At 46.3% G+C, this 22,450-nt stretch overlaps 2 protein-coding genes across 2 annotated transcripts in view; one reads left to right on the forward strand and one right to left on the reverse strand.

The window, feature by feature from the left end:
- Positions 1–8,232, reverse strand: part of PPM1D (protein phosphatase, Mg2+/Mn2+ dependent 1D) — a 40,047-nt gene extending 31,815 nt beyond the window's left edge. Inside the window, exon 1 of the mRNA XM_035139684.2 lies at positions 7,389–8,232. Within this exon, the coding sequence (XP_034995575.1) occupies positions 7,389–7,749 (361 nt within the window). The 5' untranslated portion in view covers positions 7,750–8,232. The remainder of the gene's footprint in view (positions 1–7,388) is intronic.
- Positions 8,233–20,046: 11,814 nt separating this feature from the next.
- Positions 20,047–22,450, forward strand: part of APPBP2 (amyloid beta precursor protein binding protein 2) — a 47,166-nt gene continuing 44,762 nt past the window's right edge. The window contains exon 1 of the mRNA XM_035139137.2: positions 20,047–20,490. Within this exon, the coding sequence (XP_034995028.1) occupies positions 20,350–20,490 (141 nt within the window). The 5' untranslated portion in view covers positions 20,047–20,349. The remainder of the gene's footprint in view (positions 20,491–22,450) is intronic.

Raw genomic sequence — 22,450 nt, forward strand, 5'->3', positions numbered from 1 at the left:
GAATGCCCAGCTGCTGGGAATCACAAGTGGCCAGATTCGCTGTTGCGTTCTTGACCTGCCTGCGGACTCCGCACAGGCAACTGGGTGGCCGCTGAGATGCTGGGATTGGTGGGCTTTCGGTCCAATCCACCAAGGGCTCTTTTCTTAGGTTCTTATGATCCAGAATTAACAGCAATGTACACCCCCTGTCAGGGACCCAGGTGACGCTGTGGGTTAAGCCACAGAGCCTAGGGCTTGCCGATCAGAAGGTCGGCGGTTCGAATCCCTGCAACAGGGTGAGCTCCCGTTGCTTGGTCCCAGCTCCTGCCAACCTAACAGTTCAAAAGCACGTCAAAGTGCAAGTAGATAAATAGGTACTGCTCTGGCAGGAAGGTAAATGGTGTTTCCGTGCGCTGCTCTGGTTCGCCAGAAGCGGCTTTGTCATGCTGGCCACATGACCCGGAAGCTGTACGCCAGCTCCCTCGGCCAGTAAAGTGAGATGAGCGCCGCAACCCCAGAGTCGTCTGCGACTGGACCTAATGGTCAGGGGTCCCTTTACCTTTACAACCCATCAGTCTTGCCTAAACCCTGATGGTGATGATGATTGCAAGCATTTTATTTATTTAGCTATTATCTGCATCCCACTTTTCCTTCTGGGTAACACAGCTGAAGGCAAGATCCTCAATAACCATGCAAGACAGATGTCCATTTAAGGAGAGCGTGACTGCACCCGGGTCCACCCCGTGAGTTCACGGTTAAAATGGAGATTTGAGTCCAGCTCTTCCAGATCCAACTCTAAGGCTGCATTCACATGGAAGCTTATTCCCTTTCTCTTATTCAGTTCTGCATTATATTTGAGCTTTCAAAGAACGTAAAAGCTACTTCTTGAACTTTTAGTGGAATATAGTGCAAGTTTAGTGCTAATTTCAGTGTTATTTCTTTCCAGGAAAAGAAAAATCCATTTGCAAGTAATATGGAAATGGGTACGAAACTTGCACTTTAGATTCGAAATGGGTACGAAACTTGCACTATAGAAGTGGCTTTTGGCATCATGCAAAAGCTCAAATACAATGTGGAAATGAACAGTTAGGGAAATGCTGATAAATAAAATGCCTGCAAATAATAAAAAAAAAAGGGTTTGGGCAAGAATGACAGGAGCTGTACTGTACAATGCAGTTAATTTAGGGTCATAAGAACCCTAAGAAGAGCATTGGTGGATCTGACCAAAGACCCACCAAGTCCAGCATCACAGTGGCCAAAGGGATGCCTTATACTTTTCAGACCATTAACCCATCTCAAGGACCCTGAGATTACGATAAAAGTAGCCAAATTTTCTGCGACTGCCATAAAACTCAGGGAACAAGCGGTGGCACCACAATGACTAAGGTCCCCAACGGCAATCTTAGGCTATATCTTAGTGACCCAGTTTTAATTTACATATTCTAAATGCTGTAATATATACACGTGTACCACCCCTGCCGTGTAAATTTTAATGCTACATCATTGAGTTTTATGATTTTTGATTCTGTATGTGAGCTGGTCTGTGACCGTGAATAAAACTGAATTAATTAATTAACCCATCTATTGTCTACACTGACTGGCAGCAGCTCTCCAAGATTTTAGAGAGATGGGGACCGAACCCCATCACACACAAGAGGCTACGTCTCTTTCCTAATGTGACCTGCATTAAAAATATATTTTTAAAAAAGAAAAAAAGAAAAGTGTCCTGCGCTATTAATCAGGATCTCCTTTTTAGTCAGTTGAGAACATTTTGATCAATTCATCAGCTGCACCTTGCAAACCTAAGCATGACCGCAGTCTTCCCAACACGCAGTGTTCCCTCCCGCCCAGCTCATTTATATCCCATCTTTCTTCCGTGGCCTGATTGCAGTGCCCCAAGACCTTGATAGGCCATTGGCCATTGAAGGCTGCCATTTTACTTTCCCATGGTTCCCTGGTGCAACACTACACTGAGAGCGCCCCATGGCATTGTGGGGAATTTAAAATGGCGCCTGGAAAGGCTGCCTCTGGATAAACGTGCAGCCAGGCGAAGGGGAGGGGAGAATAACATGGAAGGGGGGGCTACAGAAAGCAACCTGATATGGCCCTGGTGCTATCTTATGTAGCCTGAAAAACCAGGAAAATGGGTAAGAGAAACAGACCCTAAAATGGCACACACAAACACACTCCGGTTCTGCTCTGCAAAACAATTAAGGAAGGAAATCTGAAATTTGACAGCCACGCTCCATTCTTTATGAGAACCGGGCATTTGCAATATATATTTCAGACATGCCCCTTGTTGTCACTAATTCAGTCCAGGCCTGTTTCCTGGCTACAACAAGCTGTAACCAATTTTGGCCATACCCTGTTTTAACAAAGAGCTTACAGGGGGTTTGGGATAGAGGAAGGGAGAGACAAAGGCTGAAATGCTAACCCCACTTTACCTGGAAGCCCCACTGAATTCAACAGGGCTTACTTCTAGGTGGGCATGTGGAAGGATTTCAGCCCAAGTGACGTAAGGAGAAAAGGGTACTATCTTATTAATGGATAGGAGCCCAGAGATCTGCAAAGCGTTTAGAATGCACAAATGTTTCTTTTCGTGATGTACACTGACAAAACGGGCTATTAGGATATTCTGGGTTTTGTACTTATTTTTTTCTTCATTTCCACACATATCCAAGCTCAGGAACATTACCCAGCTTTTACGCTGCTAACCCCATTACATTTCAGGATCAAAGAAGTGGATAAATGACCACAAATTTCAAATAATGTACATTTTTTAAAGGAAAAAAAAGTGAGAAGGCACAATGAGCAGTGAAACAGCTATAATGCAGAATTAAGCCTGCAAAGGGGAGGGGGGTTAATTGTGGTGGGGTGTACAAGGTGACAATGCTACACACATTTATACCGGGAGTAAGTCCCACTGAAATAAATGGGATTTTATTATTATACTTATATCTCACCTTTCCTCCAAAGAGCTCAAGACAGCTTATGTGATTCCCCCACTCCCCCAGGTAGGTTAGACTGAGAGATGCTGACTGGCCAAAAGTCACCCAGTGAAAACTTTGTGGCTGAGTGGGGATTTGAACCCAGGACTCATGGGTCCTCCTCTAGCCACTACAACAAACTTGTGAGTGCCTTAGAAAAGCACCTCTGGAGTATGATTGCAGGTGAATGGAGCTATGGACTAAAAGCACAAGCAATCCAAAATATTGGAAATTAACTGTAGAGTTACAGTATTTTTCCATGTACTGTATAAGACTGTAAAGGTAAAGGGAATCCTGACCATTAGGTCCAGTCCTGATCGACTCTGGGGTTGCGGCGCTCATCTCGCATTATTGGCAGAGGGAGCTGGCGTACAGCTTCCAGGTCATGTGGCCAGCATGACAAAGCCGCTACTGGCAAACCAGAGCAGCACACGGAAACACCATTTACCTTCCCACTGTAGCGGTACCTATTTATCTACTTGCACTTTGACGTGCTTTCGAACTGCTAGGTTGGCAGGAGCTGGGACCGAGCAACGGGAGCTCACCCCGTCACAGGAATTCGAACCACCAAGCTTCTGAGGCTCAGTGGTTTAACCCACAGCGCCACCTGCGTCCCGTATAATACTGTATTCCCCCCAAAAAAAATTTTAAAGTTTAAAATTGGGGGGTCATCTTATACATGGAATGTTGGAATTAATTATTTCTTAATTTGGGGCTCAAAAAATAGGGGTTGCCTTATACATGGGGGTGTCTAACGCATGGAAAAATACGGTAAGCTGAATAGACTCTTGTCAACCACCCCCCAGTGCCTCTGCATTCATTGACCATGTCAGGCAGGAGGAAGCCGTTGACTTTCTAAGCCAGTGGTTCCCAACAGGTGGTCCGGGGACCCCCAGGGATCCGCGAGCTATGCCAGAGGGGTCCGCAAGATGCTATTAGAATAAAAAATATATTAAATATATTTCGTATGATAACAGATTTTTTGTTTTGGCCGCTTCCTGCATGAGCAGAGTCTAGTGCAAAACTAGAATTAGATAGAGGCAGTAGTTCTGCTGTATGCCGTTAGGTGGCGCTTCACAAACACTACTGTTTTGCAAAGAGGCAGCACGCGCATTCTAAACGCTCACCTCCCCAAGATGCTTTGCACGCGTCGGCTTCATTTGTGCGCTACTGCGCAGGTACCCTGTCTTCTCCATTCCCCTCCCTCCTCCCTGGCACGTGCTGCCTCTTTGCAAAACAGTAGTGTTTGTAAACAAAGCGTTGTTTTTCGCGGAAGCTACAGTTCGCGTAGTTAAAAATGGACCGTTGGTTAAAAAGTGGTTCGTTAAAACGACAAAGGCCTACAGATGAAGAGGAAGATAATGCATTTGATGTTCAAGCAAGTAAGTCAGTGACTCTCGAACCGATCTTGTCAGTGTCCATTGAACCTAAATCGCCGGCATCCCTTGAACCTAACCCTTCCAAGATCAGTGTTAAGCTTACTGGAAAAATTAGATTAGGAATTAGGAATTAGATTTAGGATTAGGAATTAATGGGGGTCCTTGTCACAATAGCGGCTCGATGAGGGGTCCTCGAGAAAATTTTGTTGGGAACCCCTGTTCTAAGCAATCATGCAGCTCTCTGGATATTGATGGGCTTAATGCCATCAGCCCCAGCCAACACATTCAAGGATGATGGGAGCTGGAGTTCAAAAACATCTGGGCAACCACAGGTTGCCCACCCCTGGCTGAAAGTTATATGAAACCACATGTCAACAGTTCCACGTGAAGATGAGATTCTGCCTATTTACAGATGTGTGCAATTACTTTGTAGGCGAGACCCAGTCAACGCTTCCTCTACACACAAAGTCCCAGCTCTGAAGTCTGGTTCCATTCATGTGTTGACCCCAGAGATCAACAGGATTTGGCACCAAGCAAGCAGGAACAGAACTAAGGCCCAAGCCAACATATACTCCCCATTTGAGCATACTCCTCCCTACTTGAGTGTTCATAAAACTGGGCCACAATTCTGCAGATGATTAATTTCGGAATAAGCCCCATTGGGGGTTAGGCTCCCCTTGGGGAGTTGAACATTTACTCTGCATGCAAAGGTCTCAGGTTGGATCCCCAGCATCTCCAGGTAGTAGGGCTGGTAAATATTCCTCTCTGAAATCCTGGAGAGATGCTGGCAATACTGAGCTAGGTGCCAGTGTTAGAAACAGGTAAATAAGCTAACCGCCAAATGGTTCCTTAACACAATTACGGTCAACACAATTAAGTGTCTAGGCACCATGGGTGGGAGGCAGTGAGATTTATTATTATTATTATTATTATTATTATTATTAGTTTCATTTCTATACTGTTTTATAGTTTAAACAAAAAAACTCAAAGTGGTTTACAATTCATTAAAATATCAAATAAAAGAATCCAGAATAAAACAAAGGCAAGCTTTAAGGAAAATATTTCAGATCCTTCTCTAATGGACATTTTGCTTTCCCCATAATAATAATAATTTATTATTTATACCCTGCCCATCTGGCCGGGTCCGTCCCCCCCCCCCCGCCACTCTGGGCGGCTTCCAACACACATTAAAATACATTAAAATACCACAGATTAAAAACTTCCCTAAACAGGGCAGCCTTTAGGTATTTTCTAAATGTCAGGTAGTTGTTTATCTCCCCGTATTTATTTACCTATTTAATTTATATAGCTTCTCCATAGCAGGAGGACTCTAGGAAGCCAGTGTTAAAGTGTTGGGACTAGGACCTGGGGAATCAGGGTTCAAATCCCCACTCAAGTCATGAAGCTCACTCACACTGGGTGACCTTGGGAGTCAATCACAGCCTCTTAACCTACCTCACAAGGTTGTTGTAGGGATTAACAGAGGAGGGGGTGGGTGAGCCGTGTACTCTCTGGGAGGAAAGGTGGGATATAAATGCAGTAAATAAGCTCTTCTGCTTACTTGTTTAAGAAAGCTGGAGAGGCCAGCCAGATGGAGATGTCAGTTGCCAACCTGACATCCAGAGATCTCCATGTAGCTACAACTGGACCCATGTCATTAGCCTGGCTAATTTCAAACACAGGTGGACCCCAATGGTCTAACTCAGCTTAAGGCAGCACCTGATTTCCTGTATTCCCACTCAGTGCAGTAGGACACATTTCCTAGGCAACACACACAGGATCCGGCTACATGTCTGAATATGCATGTCACAACTTTTTTTTATTGGCAGGTCAGAAATCCAGACAACAATCTATTATCAATAATACTATTTTTAAAATAAAAAACCCACACAATCCTATTTTATGCATGATGCATTAAAAAAAAAATTAATCCAAATGTATCGCTTGTAACAGCAGCCCAAAATAATGCTATCCAATTTAGCCCGAGTCAGATTTAATCAGGATCTGTCTTCCCTTATGTGAACGCTACAGAAAGGAAGTATAAACCTGGAGCTACCGTACTTTAATTCCAGGAAAGGGAGTGTCATGGAAGATGCTCCCGAAAACACACACACACACTGGAGGGAGCCCCATTGTAAATCCATTTACAGTAGGAGGGAGTAAGCTTCATTGAAAGCAAAACAATTAAATAACAGAATGAGTAACTCAGTGAGAGCTACCTCTGAAGTAGGCGTGAACAGGGGAGGACTTTGAAGCTGGCACTGTAACACTGCATGGCACAACATCCAGGATCTCCCTGAATCCTGTAGGACTTACTTCCAAGGAGACCTGCACAGGCTTGCAAGAGAAAGTGCTGCCATTCGGGAAGCCCCACTGGGTTCCACCAGGAAGATGACAGCGGAGGTTGCACCTAGTGTTATGATCCACTTAGAGCCTAGCCACTGAAATCAGAGGAGCACGACTAAATCAGATCTCTATGTCTTTCAATGGGCAGAAGAATTTAGTTGGATACATCCTTAGACAACTCCATGGGAGTTAATTCTGAGACGCTGCCTATAGGGGTGCGAGGCTTTTGCTCATATACCTGGGAGCAAGCCCGATTCATAGAAGACAAACGCCTTCCTCCTGAGTAAACTTGCATCTATCCGGAGCTGCAGTTGCAATCCGAACCTCAAGCCCTACTGAGCTCAAGCATGGCAGGGTTAGGACTACGTTGTATAGTAGGCAACCCGAACCTCACTTACGGGAGGAGAGGGGGTAAGCCCCACTGAAATCAGTAGGCCTTACTTCTGAACAAGTATCGTTAGGATTACGCCGTTACTCCCAAGTAAACTCCGGCGCGCAGTCCTGCCATCACCGTGCACCCATTTACTTGGCTGCAAAGCAAGCCCCGCTGACTATATCGGGGGGAAGCAGCGATTGGGGGGTTTAAGATGGTAAACAAAACAAACAAACAAACGTGGGGGAAGGGGAAAGAGGGAGGTAAACAAACAAACAAGGCGATGGGGGGGTTTACAAGCAGCGAACGGCAGCAGTAACTCACGCAGTTTCTTCCACATGGCGCGGTGGCAGGCGAGGAAGCCCTTGCGGAGGGCGGCGCAGACGGCGGCCGGCTTGTGGGATCGGAAGCCCTTCTGCTTCTTGATGAAAGGCCAGAGGTTCTCCCGGGCGAAATGGGCCGCCTCGCGCCCGCCGTGCCCATCGCAGACGGCGAAGAAGGCCACCGAGCGGTCGCCGCCGCCATCATCCCCGCCTAATGCTTTGCCGCCGCCGCCGCTCGCTGCGCCCATCCCCGACGCCGCCTCCGGCTCCGGCTCGACCAAGATGCGGGTGACGTCCTCCATGTATTTCCTGCCGCCTTGGTCCGAGAAGAGGCTCACCCCCAGCGAGCAGGGACCCTCCATGCGGGGAGATCGGGACGCCCCCTCTGCCTCCTCCCGACGGGAACCAGGCTGCTGCCGCCGCGGCCGCCCCCCTCCTCCTTCCTCCGATTTATCCCTTCTTCTTCTCCTTCCTTGCTCCCCTGAAAAGCCTAGAGGTGATCCGCGATCGGCTTCCTTCTTTTGATGCCCCCCTCCTCTCTTCTCTCCCCACCCCCCAAATCAATCAATCTCTCTCTTTCTTTCTTTCTTTCTTTCTTTCTCTCTCTCTTTCTCTCTCTCTCCCGGCCGGCGGTGACTTTATTGTTTATGACCGTCGGAGGAAGAGGAGGAGCCGCGGCGGCGGCAGAGGCGCTGTCCAGGCATGCCCTGTTCTGGTTCTCCCTCTCCCCGTCTCTACCCTCCGCGCGGCGGCTCGGAGCGCGATGTAGCAAAAGGCGGAACAATCGCCGCTTCCGATAGAACGCCAGGGAGATTCGACGTTCCAAGGGAGGAGCGGGGGGCGCGCCTCGCGGGCACGAGCCTCCGCTTCCCCCACCGGAAAGGAAAAACGAGGCGCGCGGGGAGGGAGGCGCGCGCGGAGGACAGATTTTGCCAGTTGTCCCCGTTGCTCCTTCCTCCCACACGCTCAAAACTCAAATCTATTCGTGTGTGTTTTTAGGACCACCTTGTAATCTAGGCAGAAGATTGAATGGGTTGGCGGTGGCAATGTGGTTAAGTATTTTTAAATTAATATTTATTTGATCGTTGGATTTGTTAGTCGCTTTACCTTACTTACCCCAAGGCAGCGCAAAACGAAACAAAAATAACCCCACATTAAAACCCAGGGGGGGGAAGAAATGCGGTAAAAACACCCCGCACACTTCTCAGAAGTCCTACAGATAAAGGGCAACCAAGGGCCCTGGTTGTAGAAGAAAGGTTGTGTCTGGCGTCGATTTTTTAATATTTTATCTTTGTACTCCGCCTTGATCCGTTTTTACATGACTCAAGAGTGCAGGTTATTGAATTCATAAACAAAACATTAACATTCCATTATTAAAGAGTATGTTTTAATTCATTTTTTATGTAATTAATATTTGTTATGATGGGTTGAGGTATCATTATTAAAGCATGCTTTAAATCGTGTTATTATTTTTCTTTAGTCATTATTCATTGTTATAATTTATGCATGCATTGTCCAAAAAGTGGCCTTTTTGGAAAACGTTATCCCAAGTTGTTCTTAATCATGTATATACTGTTTATTCAATAAAGTTTTCTTATACTTATTTTTTTAACAAAAAATGTTTTAATTCAGGTTAAAAGGTGTTTGTCTTTGATTTTTAAAAATTATTTTAATGGCATAATGAATTCATATTAATGAAGCTATCTTGGCAGGGTCTCTGCATTTAAGCTTTTACTTCTGCTAGGGTAACAACACATAACAGAAATATTTAGAAATTTGAATTTTTAAAAATTGTAATCAAAACGCATGGTGTAGGATCCAGACAGTCATATTTAGAGTACCTATAATAATAATAATAATAATTTATTATTTATACCCCGCCCATCTGGCCGGGTTCCCCCAGCCACTCTGGGCGGCTTCCAACAAAACAGAAATTCTAAAATACAGAAATCCATCAAACATTAAAATACAGAAATCCATTAAACATTAAAAGCTTCCCTAAACAGGGCTGCCTTGAGATGCCTTCTAAAGGTCTGGTAATTGTTGTTCTCCTTGACCTCTGGTGGGAGGGCATTCCACAGGGTGGGTGCCACTACCGAGAAGGCCCTCTGCCTGGTTCCCTGTAACTTGGCTTCTCGTAGTGAGGGAACCGCCAGAAGGCCCTCGGAGCTGGACCTCAGTGTCCGGGCAGAACGATGGAGGTGGAGACGCTCCTTCAGGTATACCGGACCGAGGCCGTTTAGGGCTTTAAAGGTCAACACCAACACTTTGAATTGTGCTCGGAAACGTACTGGGAGCCAATGTAGGTCTTTCAGGACCGGTGTTATGTGGTCTCGGCGGCCGCTCCCAGTCACCAGTCTAGCTGCCGCATTCTGGATTAGTTGTAGTTTCCGGGTCACCTTCAAAGGTAGCCCCACGTAGAGCGCATTGCAGTAGTCCAAGCGAGAGATAACTAGAGCATGCACCACTCTGGAGAGACAGTCAGTGGGCAGGTAGGGCCTCAGCCTGCGTACCAGATGGAGCTGATAAACAGCTGCCCTGGACACGGAGTTGACCTGTGCCTCCATGGACAGCTGTGAGTCTAAGATGACTCCCAGGCTGCGCACCTGGTCTTTCAGGGGCACAGTTACCCCATTCAGGACCAGGGAGTCCTCCACACCCGCCCGCCTCCTGTCCCCCACAAACAGTACTTCTGTCTTGTCAGGATTCAATCTCAATCTGTTAGCCGCCATCCATCCTCCAACCGCCTCCAAGCACTCACACAGGACCTTCACCGCCTTCACTGGTTCTGATTTAAAAGAGAGGTAGAGCTGGGTATCATCAGCATACTGATGGACACCCAGCCCAAACCCCCTGATGATCTCTCCCAGCGGCTGCATATAGATGTTAAAAAGCATGGGGGAGAGGACAGAACCCTGAGGCACCCCACAAGTGAGAGCCCAGGGGTCTGAACACTCATCCCCCACCACCACTTTCTGAACACGGCCCAGGAGGAAGGAGCGGAACCACTGCATGACAGTGCCCCCAGCTCCCAAGCCCTCTAGACGGTCCAGAAGGATGTTATGGTCGATGGTGTCAAAAGCCGCTGAGAGATCCAGCAGAACAAGGAAACAGCTCTTACCTTTGTCCCTAGCCCGCCGGAGATCATCGACCAGTGCGACCAAGGCAGTTTCAGTCCCATGATGAGGCCTGAATCCTGACTGGAAGGGATCCAAATGGTCCGCTTCTTCCAGGCGTGCCTGAAGTTGTTCAGCAACCACTCGCTCAATCACCTTGCCCAAGAATGGAAGATTTGAGACTGGGCGATAGTTGGCCATATTGGCCGGATCTAAAGATGGTTTTTTAAGAAGCGGTTTAATAACCGCCTCTTTCAGCGGGTCTGGGAAGGCTCCCTCACGGAGAGAAGCATTTACCAACCCGCGAAGCCCATCGCCCAGCCCTTCCCGGCTAGCTTTTATAAGCCAGGATGGGCAAGGATCAAGGAGACAGGTGGTTGGTTTCACTCGTCGAAGCAGCCTGTCCACATCCTCGGAGGTAACAGATTGAAATTGATCCCACAAAACTTGACTAGACAGGACTCTAGCACTCCCCTGCCCCGGCCCTGCTCCCACGGTGGAGTCTACCTCTTCCCGAATCTGAGCGACTTTATCTGCAAAAAACTTTGCAAAATCATTGCAGGAGATCATGTGGCCCGTACTGGGCCCGGATGGAGCAGGTGGTTCCGCTAAATTGCGAACCACCTGGAAGAGTCTCCTGCTGCTGTTTTCTGCAGATGCGATGGAGACGGTGAAGAAGGTCCTCTTCGCCGTCGCCATTGCCACTTGGTAGGCTCGAAGTTGAGCTCTAGCCCGTGTCCGGTCTGATTCAAAATGAGTTTTCCGCCACCGGCGCTCTAGCCGTCTCAATGACTGTTTCATCGCCCTCAGCGCCGGGGAAAACCACGGGGCTGTCCGGGCTCCATGCAATCTGAGAGGGCGCTTCGGAGCCAGACAGTCAATAGCGCTGGTTAACTCCGCATTCCAGCGGGCCACCAGGGAATCAGCTGAAAGGCCATCGACATGGGATAAAACATCCCCTACCACTCTCTGGAAGCCAATTGGATCCATTAAGTAGTGGGGGCGGACCATCCGAATCGGTCCCACCTCCCTGCAGAGGGGAAGGGTTGTGGAGAAGTCCAGTTGCACCAGAAAGTGATCTGACCATGGCACTTCTTTTGTTTCGCTTTTACTTAATGTCAGATCACCAACATCCATAGAGGTAAACACCAAGTCCAAGGCATGTCCGCGGCTATGAGTTGGGCCAGACTTATTCAGGGACAGCCCCATGGTGGCCATGCTTTCCACGAAGTCCCGAGCGGCACCTTGTAAGGTCGTATCGGCATGGATGTTAAAATCCCCTAAGACAACCAAGCTAGGTGTCTCCAGGAGCACATCCGACACGACCTGAAGCAGCTCGGGCAGGGAATCCTTGGTGCAGCGGGGAGGTCGGTACACCAAAAGGAATCCTGTACTGCCCCTATTGCCCAACTTCCAGAACATGCACTCAGAAAACTCAGTCTTACCAATAGGACGCCTGGTGCAAACTAATGACTTCCTAAAAATCACTGCAACCCCCCCTCCCCGCCCAGATGGCCTGGGTTGCTGTGCATAAGAGAAACCTGGTGGGCAAGCAGCGCCAAGAACGGGCCCATCGGCTTCATCCAACCAGGTCTCTGTCACACATGCCAGGTCAAATCCTCCATCCACAATCAGGTCGTGAATGGCAGTGGTCTTATTCATCATCGACCTGGCATTGCACAGCAGCACCTTCAGGTCATGTGGGTATCCCTTGCTGATTCCAATATCCGTCCGGTCAGGACCAGACCCGGAGGCAGGGATAGTCCTCAGACAACGACTAAGTCTGCCTCCTCGGTAATGACATGGTCTGGTCTTAGCGTAACTCCTCCTCCTACCCGTGACCACTGAGATCGGTTGTCCCAGTGCATCACCCCCTGTGGAATCTGCCCCAGCCATTTTGCTTGCTGGGACCCCCTCCCGGGCAGCCCTGACCCCTCCCCTTAAAAACAAAATAAAACCTCTGTAAAAAACAGCAAGAACAGAACAAAAGAAAAACACAAAAAACACAATAAAACCAAAAACAATAAAAATTACAAATACACTAAAATTTAACAGATTCCCACACCCAACTAAAAAGCCCTCCCTAAAACCTATGTAAATCAAAAAATACAGTAAAACAACACAAAGACCGAAAATTACAAACTAAAATTGACCTCTCCCCTTAAAATCAAATTTAAAACCAATACAGAAAACAAACTAATACAATAAAACAATACAAACAAAGACAGAAAATTACAAACTAAAATTAACCCCTCCCCTTAAAATCGAATTTAAAACCAATACAGAAAACAAACTAACAAACTAAACGATAAACAACAAAAACCAAAAACAATAAAAGTTACAAACACATCATGACAACACTCCGATACACACACACACACACACACACACACACACACACAACTACAACTACAACAGGCTCCAGAAATTGTTAGTCTTATGACTGTCTTGGCCTTGTTACATACATAGTGGTTAGAATGATGGACTGTGAGGAGCTGCAATATGTTTTATGTGCCAGTGACAAAGGGCCCAACCTTCCAGTTAAAATTATGATAATTAAGCTTTGATATAGTTGACAACAGTCCGCCCTGCTTGCATTTAATTTCTCTCTGACCAGACTGCTTGCATTTTTTACTACTTTGTGTGTGTGTGTGTGTGTATGTGTACCGGCTAATTAGGCATGGATAACACACTCCATGCATCTGATGATGTGGAGACTATTTCATGCCATAATAATATGTCATTCCCATTGAGCTATGATTCTATGATTCTAAATGGTTCAAATTGTTTGTTAAAAAATAGCAATAAAAACAGACTTTAAAAAACTGGTGACCTAATACAGTTAACAAAATATAGATAAAATCAATGATTTTTAAAAACAATGGAACATAGCAAGGTTTCACATCTGAGTAGGCTTACCTAAATCAAAAAGTTTTAAGTAGGTGTCAAAAAACTTTTTTAAAAGGTGCCTGCCTGATAATAAAAGGGCTGTAATGTTTAATCAGTTAGGTTGGTGATTTTTGCGACGGGGCAATATGAGGAGGGAAAAAGCTTACTTGACTCAGAAGGTGCCCTTAATTAATTGGTCAGCAGATTGTTTAAATAAGTTAGTCTTAATAAACGCGATCCTAAAATCTGTAGATGACAAACATTATTTTATGAGAAGTATTCACTCATTTATTTAAAAAAGTTAATAGTCTCTAGGTTTTGTAGAACCTGAGTTATGGTGCAAAATGTACTGGCACTATACAGTTGTGTGTGTGAGAAACTAGCTGTTGGTATATGTATTACAATTGTGTATTTTACAAAGAATGAATTAAAAAGGGGCGAGACAAATTCATGGAGAATGCGGCTGACCACAATGGCTATGTTCTCCCTCCACTGTTAGAGACAGTATATCTTTGAGAACAGGTTGCCGGAAATCACAAGCACTGGAGAGCTCAGGTCCTGTTTGCCGGCTTCCCAGAGGCATATGATTGGCTACTGTGAGAACAGGATACTGGACTCTAACAGATCCTGATCCAGCAGGGATTTTCTTATCTTGCAGACATTTTTCTAGGACTTCTTTTCCGGCAATGAGGGGAATCAGATGCTGGACTGAATGGTCCTTCGCAATTATGTTTTTATTAGTTATAATATTTTGGGATGGACCCTACACCTTCAGAGGCAGTCTACCTCTGAATAGCAGCTGCTAGGGACAGACAACAGGGGCGGGCTACTGCCCTCAACTCCTGCTTATAACAAACATAAGGCTGGCGCTTCTTGGAAATAAATCCGCCAGACAAAATGGATCGTTCTCTGAGCCCAGGAAGGCAACTCCTAAGCAGGAAGGTCCGTTGCTTGCAAGGAAGCAAACCTTTCAACCTCTTTTCCGCCACTCTTCCCAGCATTCCGCGAGAGCCCCGGCGGGGAAGATTGAAACGTACAAAATACCCCAATCCCAACCAATCAGAACTGAGGGAAGGCGGGCGAGGCGAAAGAACAGTTCCGTGCGCGCCTGCGTGAGACGGATGCGGACTTGAGAGGCCAGTTTATGCGGGGAGCCGGCTAAGCTGTTCCTAAGGCAACGAGGCGCAAGCAATCGAACTCAGATGTCTAGAACAGGAAGTGAGAGAGGAAAAAGGAATAGTATGAACTACCAGTATAGAGATTTAAGTGGTGATAGTTTGCCATAGGTTTAAGTAGCGAGCGATAGATACGATATCGAGAAATAGCTATATATCAGAATATAATAGAATAAATTACTTATACCCCGCCCATCTGGCTGGGTTTCCCCAGCCGCTCTGGGCGGCTTCCAACAAGAGATTGTTGTTTAGTCGTTTAGTCGTGTCCGACTCTTCGTGACCCCATGGACCAGAGCACGCCAGGCACTCCTGTCTTGCACTGCCTCCCGCACTTTGGTCAGACTCAAAATACACTAAAACATCAGTCAGCCCTAAACAGGGCTGCCTTCAGAATATGCTTCCTTCCGCTTACATATATGATAGATAAGGCTAGTGTGTTGCCAAATGACTTTTTGAAATTCAGTATATTTATACTGTATCTTGCTTTTCCTCCAAGGAGCACAAGTTAGCTACCCAATTCCCCCCTCTCCTTTTTTATCTTCACAACAACCCTGTGAGGTAGAAATGGGTGAGAGGTATAATGACTGGCCCAGTCATTATAATGACTGGCCCAGTCATTATACTAGGCTTTGAGCCTTGGACTCTGAAATCCTAGTTTTGACATCCATTGGAGAGTTACGGCGCATGCTGTACAGGTTACAGCTACATTTTCTGTGCTTTTTCAATAAAGATTGTAAAATACCCAAGCTCTTGAAGTCACACATGGCAACCAACACCTGTATACGCACAGTTGACAGGATGGAGAAAACCAACCTTTTGGCTGCCTTAATTCTGGGCACAGTAGGATGGTAAAGTGGTAAGTATATAGGGTTACTAGTGAGTATGCATCACCAACAAGTACTTTAATTGTGTTTCACTAGCAAAATATGTGGGCCATGGCAATCAGGCCTCTGTTAAGGACCCACTGTGTAGTCTTGGGCATGTGACAATAATGCAGTCTCTGTTCTCCAGACTAAAACTGGAGCAAAGGTCACCAGTGTTGCAAAAATTGCAAGATTTAAAAACATGCAGAAAAGAGTTTTTAAATAAACGGTAAGTAATCACATATATTGACTTGTTGTATACCTTTGATGCCAAAGCACTAGCTCTCAAGTATGTGATTCTCTTTAAGCCATGATCACAAATTTCTGGATGTGCCAGATGGGAAACAAATAGGGCAGGCCTGTGCAGCGGGGAAGGTGGGGGGCAGCTGGGTACGCTTGCCCCCCGGCCTCATAGGGCTAAGCTGGGTGAGGAGCTCTACCAGGGGCCTGCCATACTTGCTGTCATGCCAAGAATGCCCCATTTCTCCCAGCTGACCAGAGAGTTATTGGGCGAAACAGCCAGTGGTGAAATGCCCATGCCTGTCTGTAGGCGCTGCAAGTCTTCAATAGTAACACCTGGACCTGTGTTACCGTGTTCTAACATGTAGCATCAGATCAACTTAGATGGCAGTGCCGTGCTGGCGCATCTCATGGACAAGACTCCCGCCTGGTGCCTCAGACAAGCTCTGCACAGGCCTGAAATAAGGTGTTATTTGCCTAACAGCTCTAACTTGGGGATAGGCGGGACGTTGTTTTTTTTAATTGAAGCAAGGACCGTGGGAACGTGGGTGCTCAGAATGCACTAAAGCAGTGGCCCGATTCTGGAAGAAAACCAAAGGCTAGAGGTTGGCTGAGACAACTCTGCCCCTTGCTCAGAGGCTCTGATTTCCATACACTGTATTTAATGGTTGTAGTTCAGTGGTAGAGCATCTGTTTTTCATGCAAAAGGTCCAGGTTCAATCCTTGGCATCCCCCGGCTGGGCTGAGAGTGTCCTCTACCTGAAACCCTCTGTTCATTGACTCACAGAATTATAGAGTTTGAAGGGACCACAAGGATCATCTAGTCCAACCCCCATGCAAAGCAGGAATATTTTTGCCCAACATGGGGCTCGAACCCACAACCCTGAGACTGAGAGTATCATGCTCTACCAACTGAGCTATCCAGGTGTTAATTATCTTCCATGGTCAACCACTTTTATATTGAAGGAACAGCAGCTGGAAAAGACCCAAAATGAACTCTGTACATGTTCAGAAACCAAAGGTTGGAGCCCATGTTAGTCCTACTGAGAGTAGGCCATACCTTAGGCCCTTTAATTTAAATGGAGCTACTCTGAGTAGAGCTTAGTCAAATACACCAGATAGATAGATCTATCTCCGGGGCTAAGCAATATTTTTGCAAACAGTGGGAGACAAGTCACGACTCAAATCAAGCCCAGGACTGCTTGTCACTTTACCTGCTTAGCTTAGTTCTACCTTTGCTTTCCAAGAAGCTCCTTAATCCTACAACCTAAACTAGTTCAATGCACATGTGTGACTACCAGTACACTAACTAAGATGTTGCACTGTGGTACAGGCAGCTACATTTGCAGCACAGTTCATGTACATTTCCAGGGAAGACTATGGGCTGTGTGTGCACACCATACATTTAAATAACAAGTTCCCCCAAAGAATCCTTAGAACTGCAGTTTACCTCCTCAGAGAACTAGAATCTCCAGCACCCTTACAAACTACAACTCCCAGGATTCTTTGAGGGAAGTCATGTGCTTTAAATGTTCACACTATGCCACCATGCTGAGCTCCATCTCTGAATAGAAAGACTGTGGTATTGTTGTTGTAATGTTATTAATATATTACAGGTTATTGATGTGGCTGACACAGTACTGACAAAAGACTTATCTCTGCCCCCAAGAGCTTGCAAACTAAAATCCAACATGGGAAATAAGAGGCAGTGAAAGATAAAAGGAATAATCTGTGACAAACACTTTTAAGATTTTCTTACAGGCTTAATTCAAATACAGTACAGCAGGGAAGGGGAGCCTGTGGTTCTCCAGATATTGGACTACAACTCCCTTCAACCCTGACCACTGGCTACTGCTGGCTGGAGATGATGGAAGCTGTAGTCCATAACATCTGAAGGCTCACAGGTTGCCTAGCCTTGAAGTACAGCATTGTAACCAGCAGGTTGGGCCAAAGCAGAAGTAGGCAACCTAAGGTCACAAGCGGCCCACGGGGGTCATTTAACTGGCCCACAAGCCCCCCCCCCTGAACTGAGCCGAGTGAGTCCTGTGCACTGCACTAAACTGCAGCTCGGGGACTCGCTTCCACAGCGCTGGAAATCACGTCTGTGCAGATGCTGGAAACATACCATAGCTGTCAAGTTTTCCCTTTTCTCGTGAGGAAGCCTATTCAGCATAAGGGAATTTCCCTTTAAAAAAGGGAGAACTTGACAGCTATGGCTGGAAATCGCGGGCGCACATGCTCATGCACGCACACAATCTGGCCCATGGAGGGATCTCCGCTGGAATGAACCGGCCCAGGAGAGGTAAACCTTGCTGCCCCCTGGACCAAAGGCTTTTATGAAAAGCAAGCTTTGGTGGTAGTAAGAAAAGTGGTGACAAAAAGGGATTTGGGGAGATACACCCAAGCATCAAAATCAGCTTAGGCATAAGGTGGCTGGCATCATGTAAACAGTGCATTTAAAATACATGTTGACTTTTCCAGATGTTGTCACAAAGGAACATGAGAAGCTGCCTTATACTGAGCCAAACCACTGGTCTATCTAGCTGAATGTTTGCACTGGCTAGCAGCAGCTCTCCACATTCCAGTCCTAGCCTTTTGGAGATGCCAGGGATTGAACCCGAGACCTTCTGCAAGCAAAGAATATATCTGCCACAAAGCTATAGCTCTCCCCTATAAATTGTAAGTTTCCAGTCCTCATGGTTCTGAATAAAGGACTGATTGAAAGCTGAGACAGACCATTGGTCCATCCAGTTCAGTAATGTTTACGCTGACAGGCAGCAGCTCTCCAAGATTTCAGACAGTCTCGTCTAGGAATGCTGGGGATTGAACTGTCTGCATGCAAAGCAGTCCATCTATCACTGAGCTATGGCCCTTCTCCTAATACTGTGTGGACAGCTCTTCAGAAAGGTGAGGGAAAATTCCATTTGTAGTTTGTAATGAGAAGGCACGGCACATATTTGAGGATCTTGGAGAGGTTTTTCTTAAGGGTGCACTCTATACATGCCGGGGGAACTATGTGCAGAGGTCCTTTTTGAAAAAGATTTGTTTTCGCTTTGAGGAAAGGCACTCTGCACAAGTTTAGGAACAGTTTTTCCTTTGTACCCTTAAGAAACTTATTTGTCCTTTGTTGATGCTTTTAACTTTAACATCTTCAAAATGTAAGCTTGGAGACCTCTTTGATTTTACTGCAACCCTTTCTTTTTAAAAAGCAAACAAACTGCAGTCTTTGAACCTGCAACCCTATGGAATGTGCTGCAACCTATTAACAACAGGAATTTATAAGTAATAGTAATAACTTGACATTACTAATATTTAAATTTACAATATTTAAACTGGCATCTCTTATGTACCGCAACCTATTAATAACAGGACTTTATTAGTAATAACAACAAATAATAACTTAGTAGTACATATTGTTGCTAATATTAAAGTTTACAATCTTTAAACTGACAACCCTATGGACTGTCTTATAATAATATCCCCCCCCCCCTTTTTATAAAAAAAAATATGGACTAAAAGGGATGAGGAAAAACCACTCAGTTTGTTTGTTTTTGTTCCAATGGACCTTTTTTGTTCCAATGTGCTTCCAAACTATACAGAAGAATTTTTTTAAAGAGTTAACATTGCTATTTTGTTTCTATTAAGAAAAACAGAACAATTCTGTTCTTTTATTTCTATTGTGAAAAATAAAACAATTGCTATTTTACTTTATTAAGAAAAACACCAGGGTTTTCAAAAGTTAAATATGCGGGGTTTTTATATATAATATGGGCGGGGGAGGAATAAAAGAAGTCACTTTGCTAGCTAACTAATAAAAATACAAATTTATTCAAAGATAATTAATCGAGAAATGGAAGGAAATAAAAAAAGTCTAGAAAAATGGAAACATCTGAACCTTTCAATATGGGGCAAGGTCTCTATGATTAAGATGATAATTTTACCAAAAATCCTTAAGAAAGACGCACTCTTCCACTGACTCCCGAGACAGACGGATGCCAACTAATAATAATAATAATAATAATAATAATAATAATAATAATAATAATATTGGTTGGCATCCGTCTGTCTCGGGAGTCAGTGGAAGAGTGCGTCTGCGGGAATATTATTATATTATTATTATTATTATTATTATTATTATTATTATTATTATTATTATTATTATTATTATTATTATTCCATTAGAAGCAGCTGCAGTGAAAAGACCGCAGCACCGGGTCACACGCCAGAGGAGAGAGAAGCAGCGCGCGAGAGGCAGCGCGAGACCCGCGGCCTCGGCCTTTCCCCTCAGGCCTCCTTCTCCCCTTCCTCCTTTTCCCTCCCTCCTTCCTTCCTTCCTTCGTTCCTTCCTTCCCTCCCTCCAAAGTGGCAGCAGTAGCGGCGACGGCGCCCCCAGCGGCTCCCTCCCGAGCAGGCCTCGCCCCGCCGCCGCGGCCTGAGGCGAAGCAGCCACCGCCGCCGCCTCAGCAGAGAAGGCGCTGAACCCCGCGTCGCCTCGCCTGGCTGGGAGGCGGAGCGAACAGGAGGCCCCGAGCGAAGCAGCAGGCCGGCCCGAGCCCAGGAGCAGCGCCGGCGGGAGGCGGGGGAAGAGGCAGGCGCCGCCGCCACCGCCGCCGGCCTCCCTCTCGCTCTCTCCCTCCATCCACCCCTCCTCCGCCCGTCCCTCGCTCGGCACAGGCAAGATGGCGGCCGTGGAGCTGGAGTGGGTGCCCGAGACGCTCTACAACACCGCCATCTCGGCCGTGGTCGACAGCTACGGCCGGGCGCGCCGCAGGGACATCCGCTCCTTGCCCGAGAACATCCAGTTCGACGTCTATTACAAGGTGGGCAAGGCCGGCGCAGGGCCGGGCCGGGGGGGACGGACCCCGCCGTGGGGCTGAGGGGAGGAAGGGAAGGGGGCACCCCCTTGATTGTATTTGTGGGGGGCCGTGGGGGAGGGGGGATCCGCGCAGGGGCGGCAGTCAGGAGCGCGCCTCTTCCCCCCACCCTCCGCCCTGTACCGCTTTCCCAATTTGGGGGGGGGGGAGGAAGATGGCTGCAGCCCTGCCCATTTTCGCCTCGGCCTGCCTTGTGCATCCAGCCACCCATTTCCCCAAACAGGAGCTCTCTTCCTTCTGCCGTCCGAGTGCCTCCCCCCCAAGAGCCATGCCTCCCCCCCTTGCTCCTAAAACTATTACTTGCGCCCCCCCACTGTCAGATTTCGAACCCCCATCCTTATTTGTTTTGCTCTGGAAGCGTCCCAGTAGTTTCTTTGCCCCCCTCTGTACAATTCAGAAGGGGGCTCTGTTTGCTACTCGCATTTTATTTGCAACCCACACCCCAGGAATCTTGTTTTTGCTCATCGCCTCCGCCTGCTCCTTCAAATGGGGTTTGCACCCCCTTCTGAATGACCAGTATTTCAGAATTGGATTTGCTCATGTAAAAAAACAACCACCACCATCCTCTTTGCTTGCGCTCCCTCACTGTAGAATGTGGGCTATCAGAGAATCTCTGTTGCTTATTACCTTGCTCCCCATTCTTTGGCTTTTGCCCCCCTTCACTGCAGAACTTGCCCCATGTAGAATCGTTTTTTAGACCCTACCCTGAGTATTTTCACCATTTCTTGGAACAATACTCGCCATCATTATAGTACCTCTCCCTGTGATTTTTTTTTAATTTTGCTCCTTGCAACCCCCCTCCCAAAAACAATCCCCTTCTTTCCTGCCTTTTCCAGAATTTTCCTTCTCAAAAACTGCCTCCCATTCCAGTTTTGCACACCCATCCTAGGCAAGTGCCCTGACACCCCCCCCCAAAAAAATTCCTTGATCCTTTCTTTTATTTGCACTTCTTACCCTGTATGTAAGCACCCATTCTAGAATTTGCCCCCTAGAAAAAACTAGTACTGTATCACTTTTTGCCCCACACCCCTTTCCTCCAGAACTTGGAACAGATTTGTGTCTCAGATTTTGGGGGCACTTTCCAACCAGGCCTGTTGGGGCAGGGTGATGTTGAGTCTGCATAGGAGCCTAAGATTGCAATCTTGAATATCTGGGGGCAAATCCTGTTTAATTCAGCAGGACTTGCTTCTGAGTAGATATGGTTAGGAGGATTGCACCATAAATGTGTAATTGATATCTCTCTTTCTCACCCTCGACTGCAGAGGATTAACTAGAGTACTGTTTGTTGGAGTGGGGTGTCATAATCAGCACTGCTGTGGCTGTGTGTTTCCAGCGTTCGTGTTTTTCTTGAGAGTGTAGAATGCTTTGTAATACTGGATTATGCTGTCTTGCCTAGACTCTATTGGGAGCAATAAAGAGAGATTTGTGTCCCTCACCTCACTTCGGTTTGTAGAATGGGGTGCTGAAGAAAATAAGGATTTATTCTCTTTCAATATTCTCATGACAGCTGGAGTTCTTAATCTGAAGCACCCTTTTAACATAAAGACTGCATGTTTTTCATTTTTCCTAAAATCGCCATCTCAAGTTAGTTTTCTTGCTATTTGTTTTGACATCCAGTTAAATATTCAAATATTGAAAATGTCAACTTCATAGATCAAGTGCAAGTCGAAGGATGCTTGGTATTTTCCTAGAGTTTGTATTCTATAAACTGCTCTGGGTTGTGTATAGAGTCTCCGCTTCCATCATTCTTCGATGTTAATCTTATTGTTTGCTATAGAACAAATTGTTCTGTGGTGTTTATCCAGTGTTCTTTAAAAGACAAAGAAAAGTAATACTCATTATGGATCTATTGTTGATAGTGGAAAAAATAGGTTCAACTTCTACCTACACATTTTGGGGTGGTGGG

The sequence above is a fragment of the Zootoca vivipara genome, chromosome 15 (genome assembly GCF_963506605.1).
Source record: "Zootoca vivipara chromosome 15, rZooViv1.1, whole genome shotgun sequence".
NCBI classification, from domain to species: domain Eukaryota; kingdom Metazoa; phylum Chordata; class Lepidosauria; order Squamata; family Lacertidae; genus Zootoca; species Zootoca vivipara.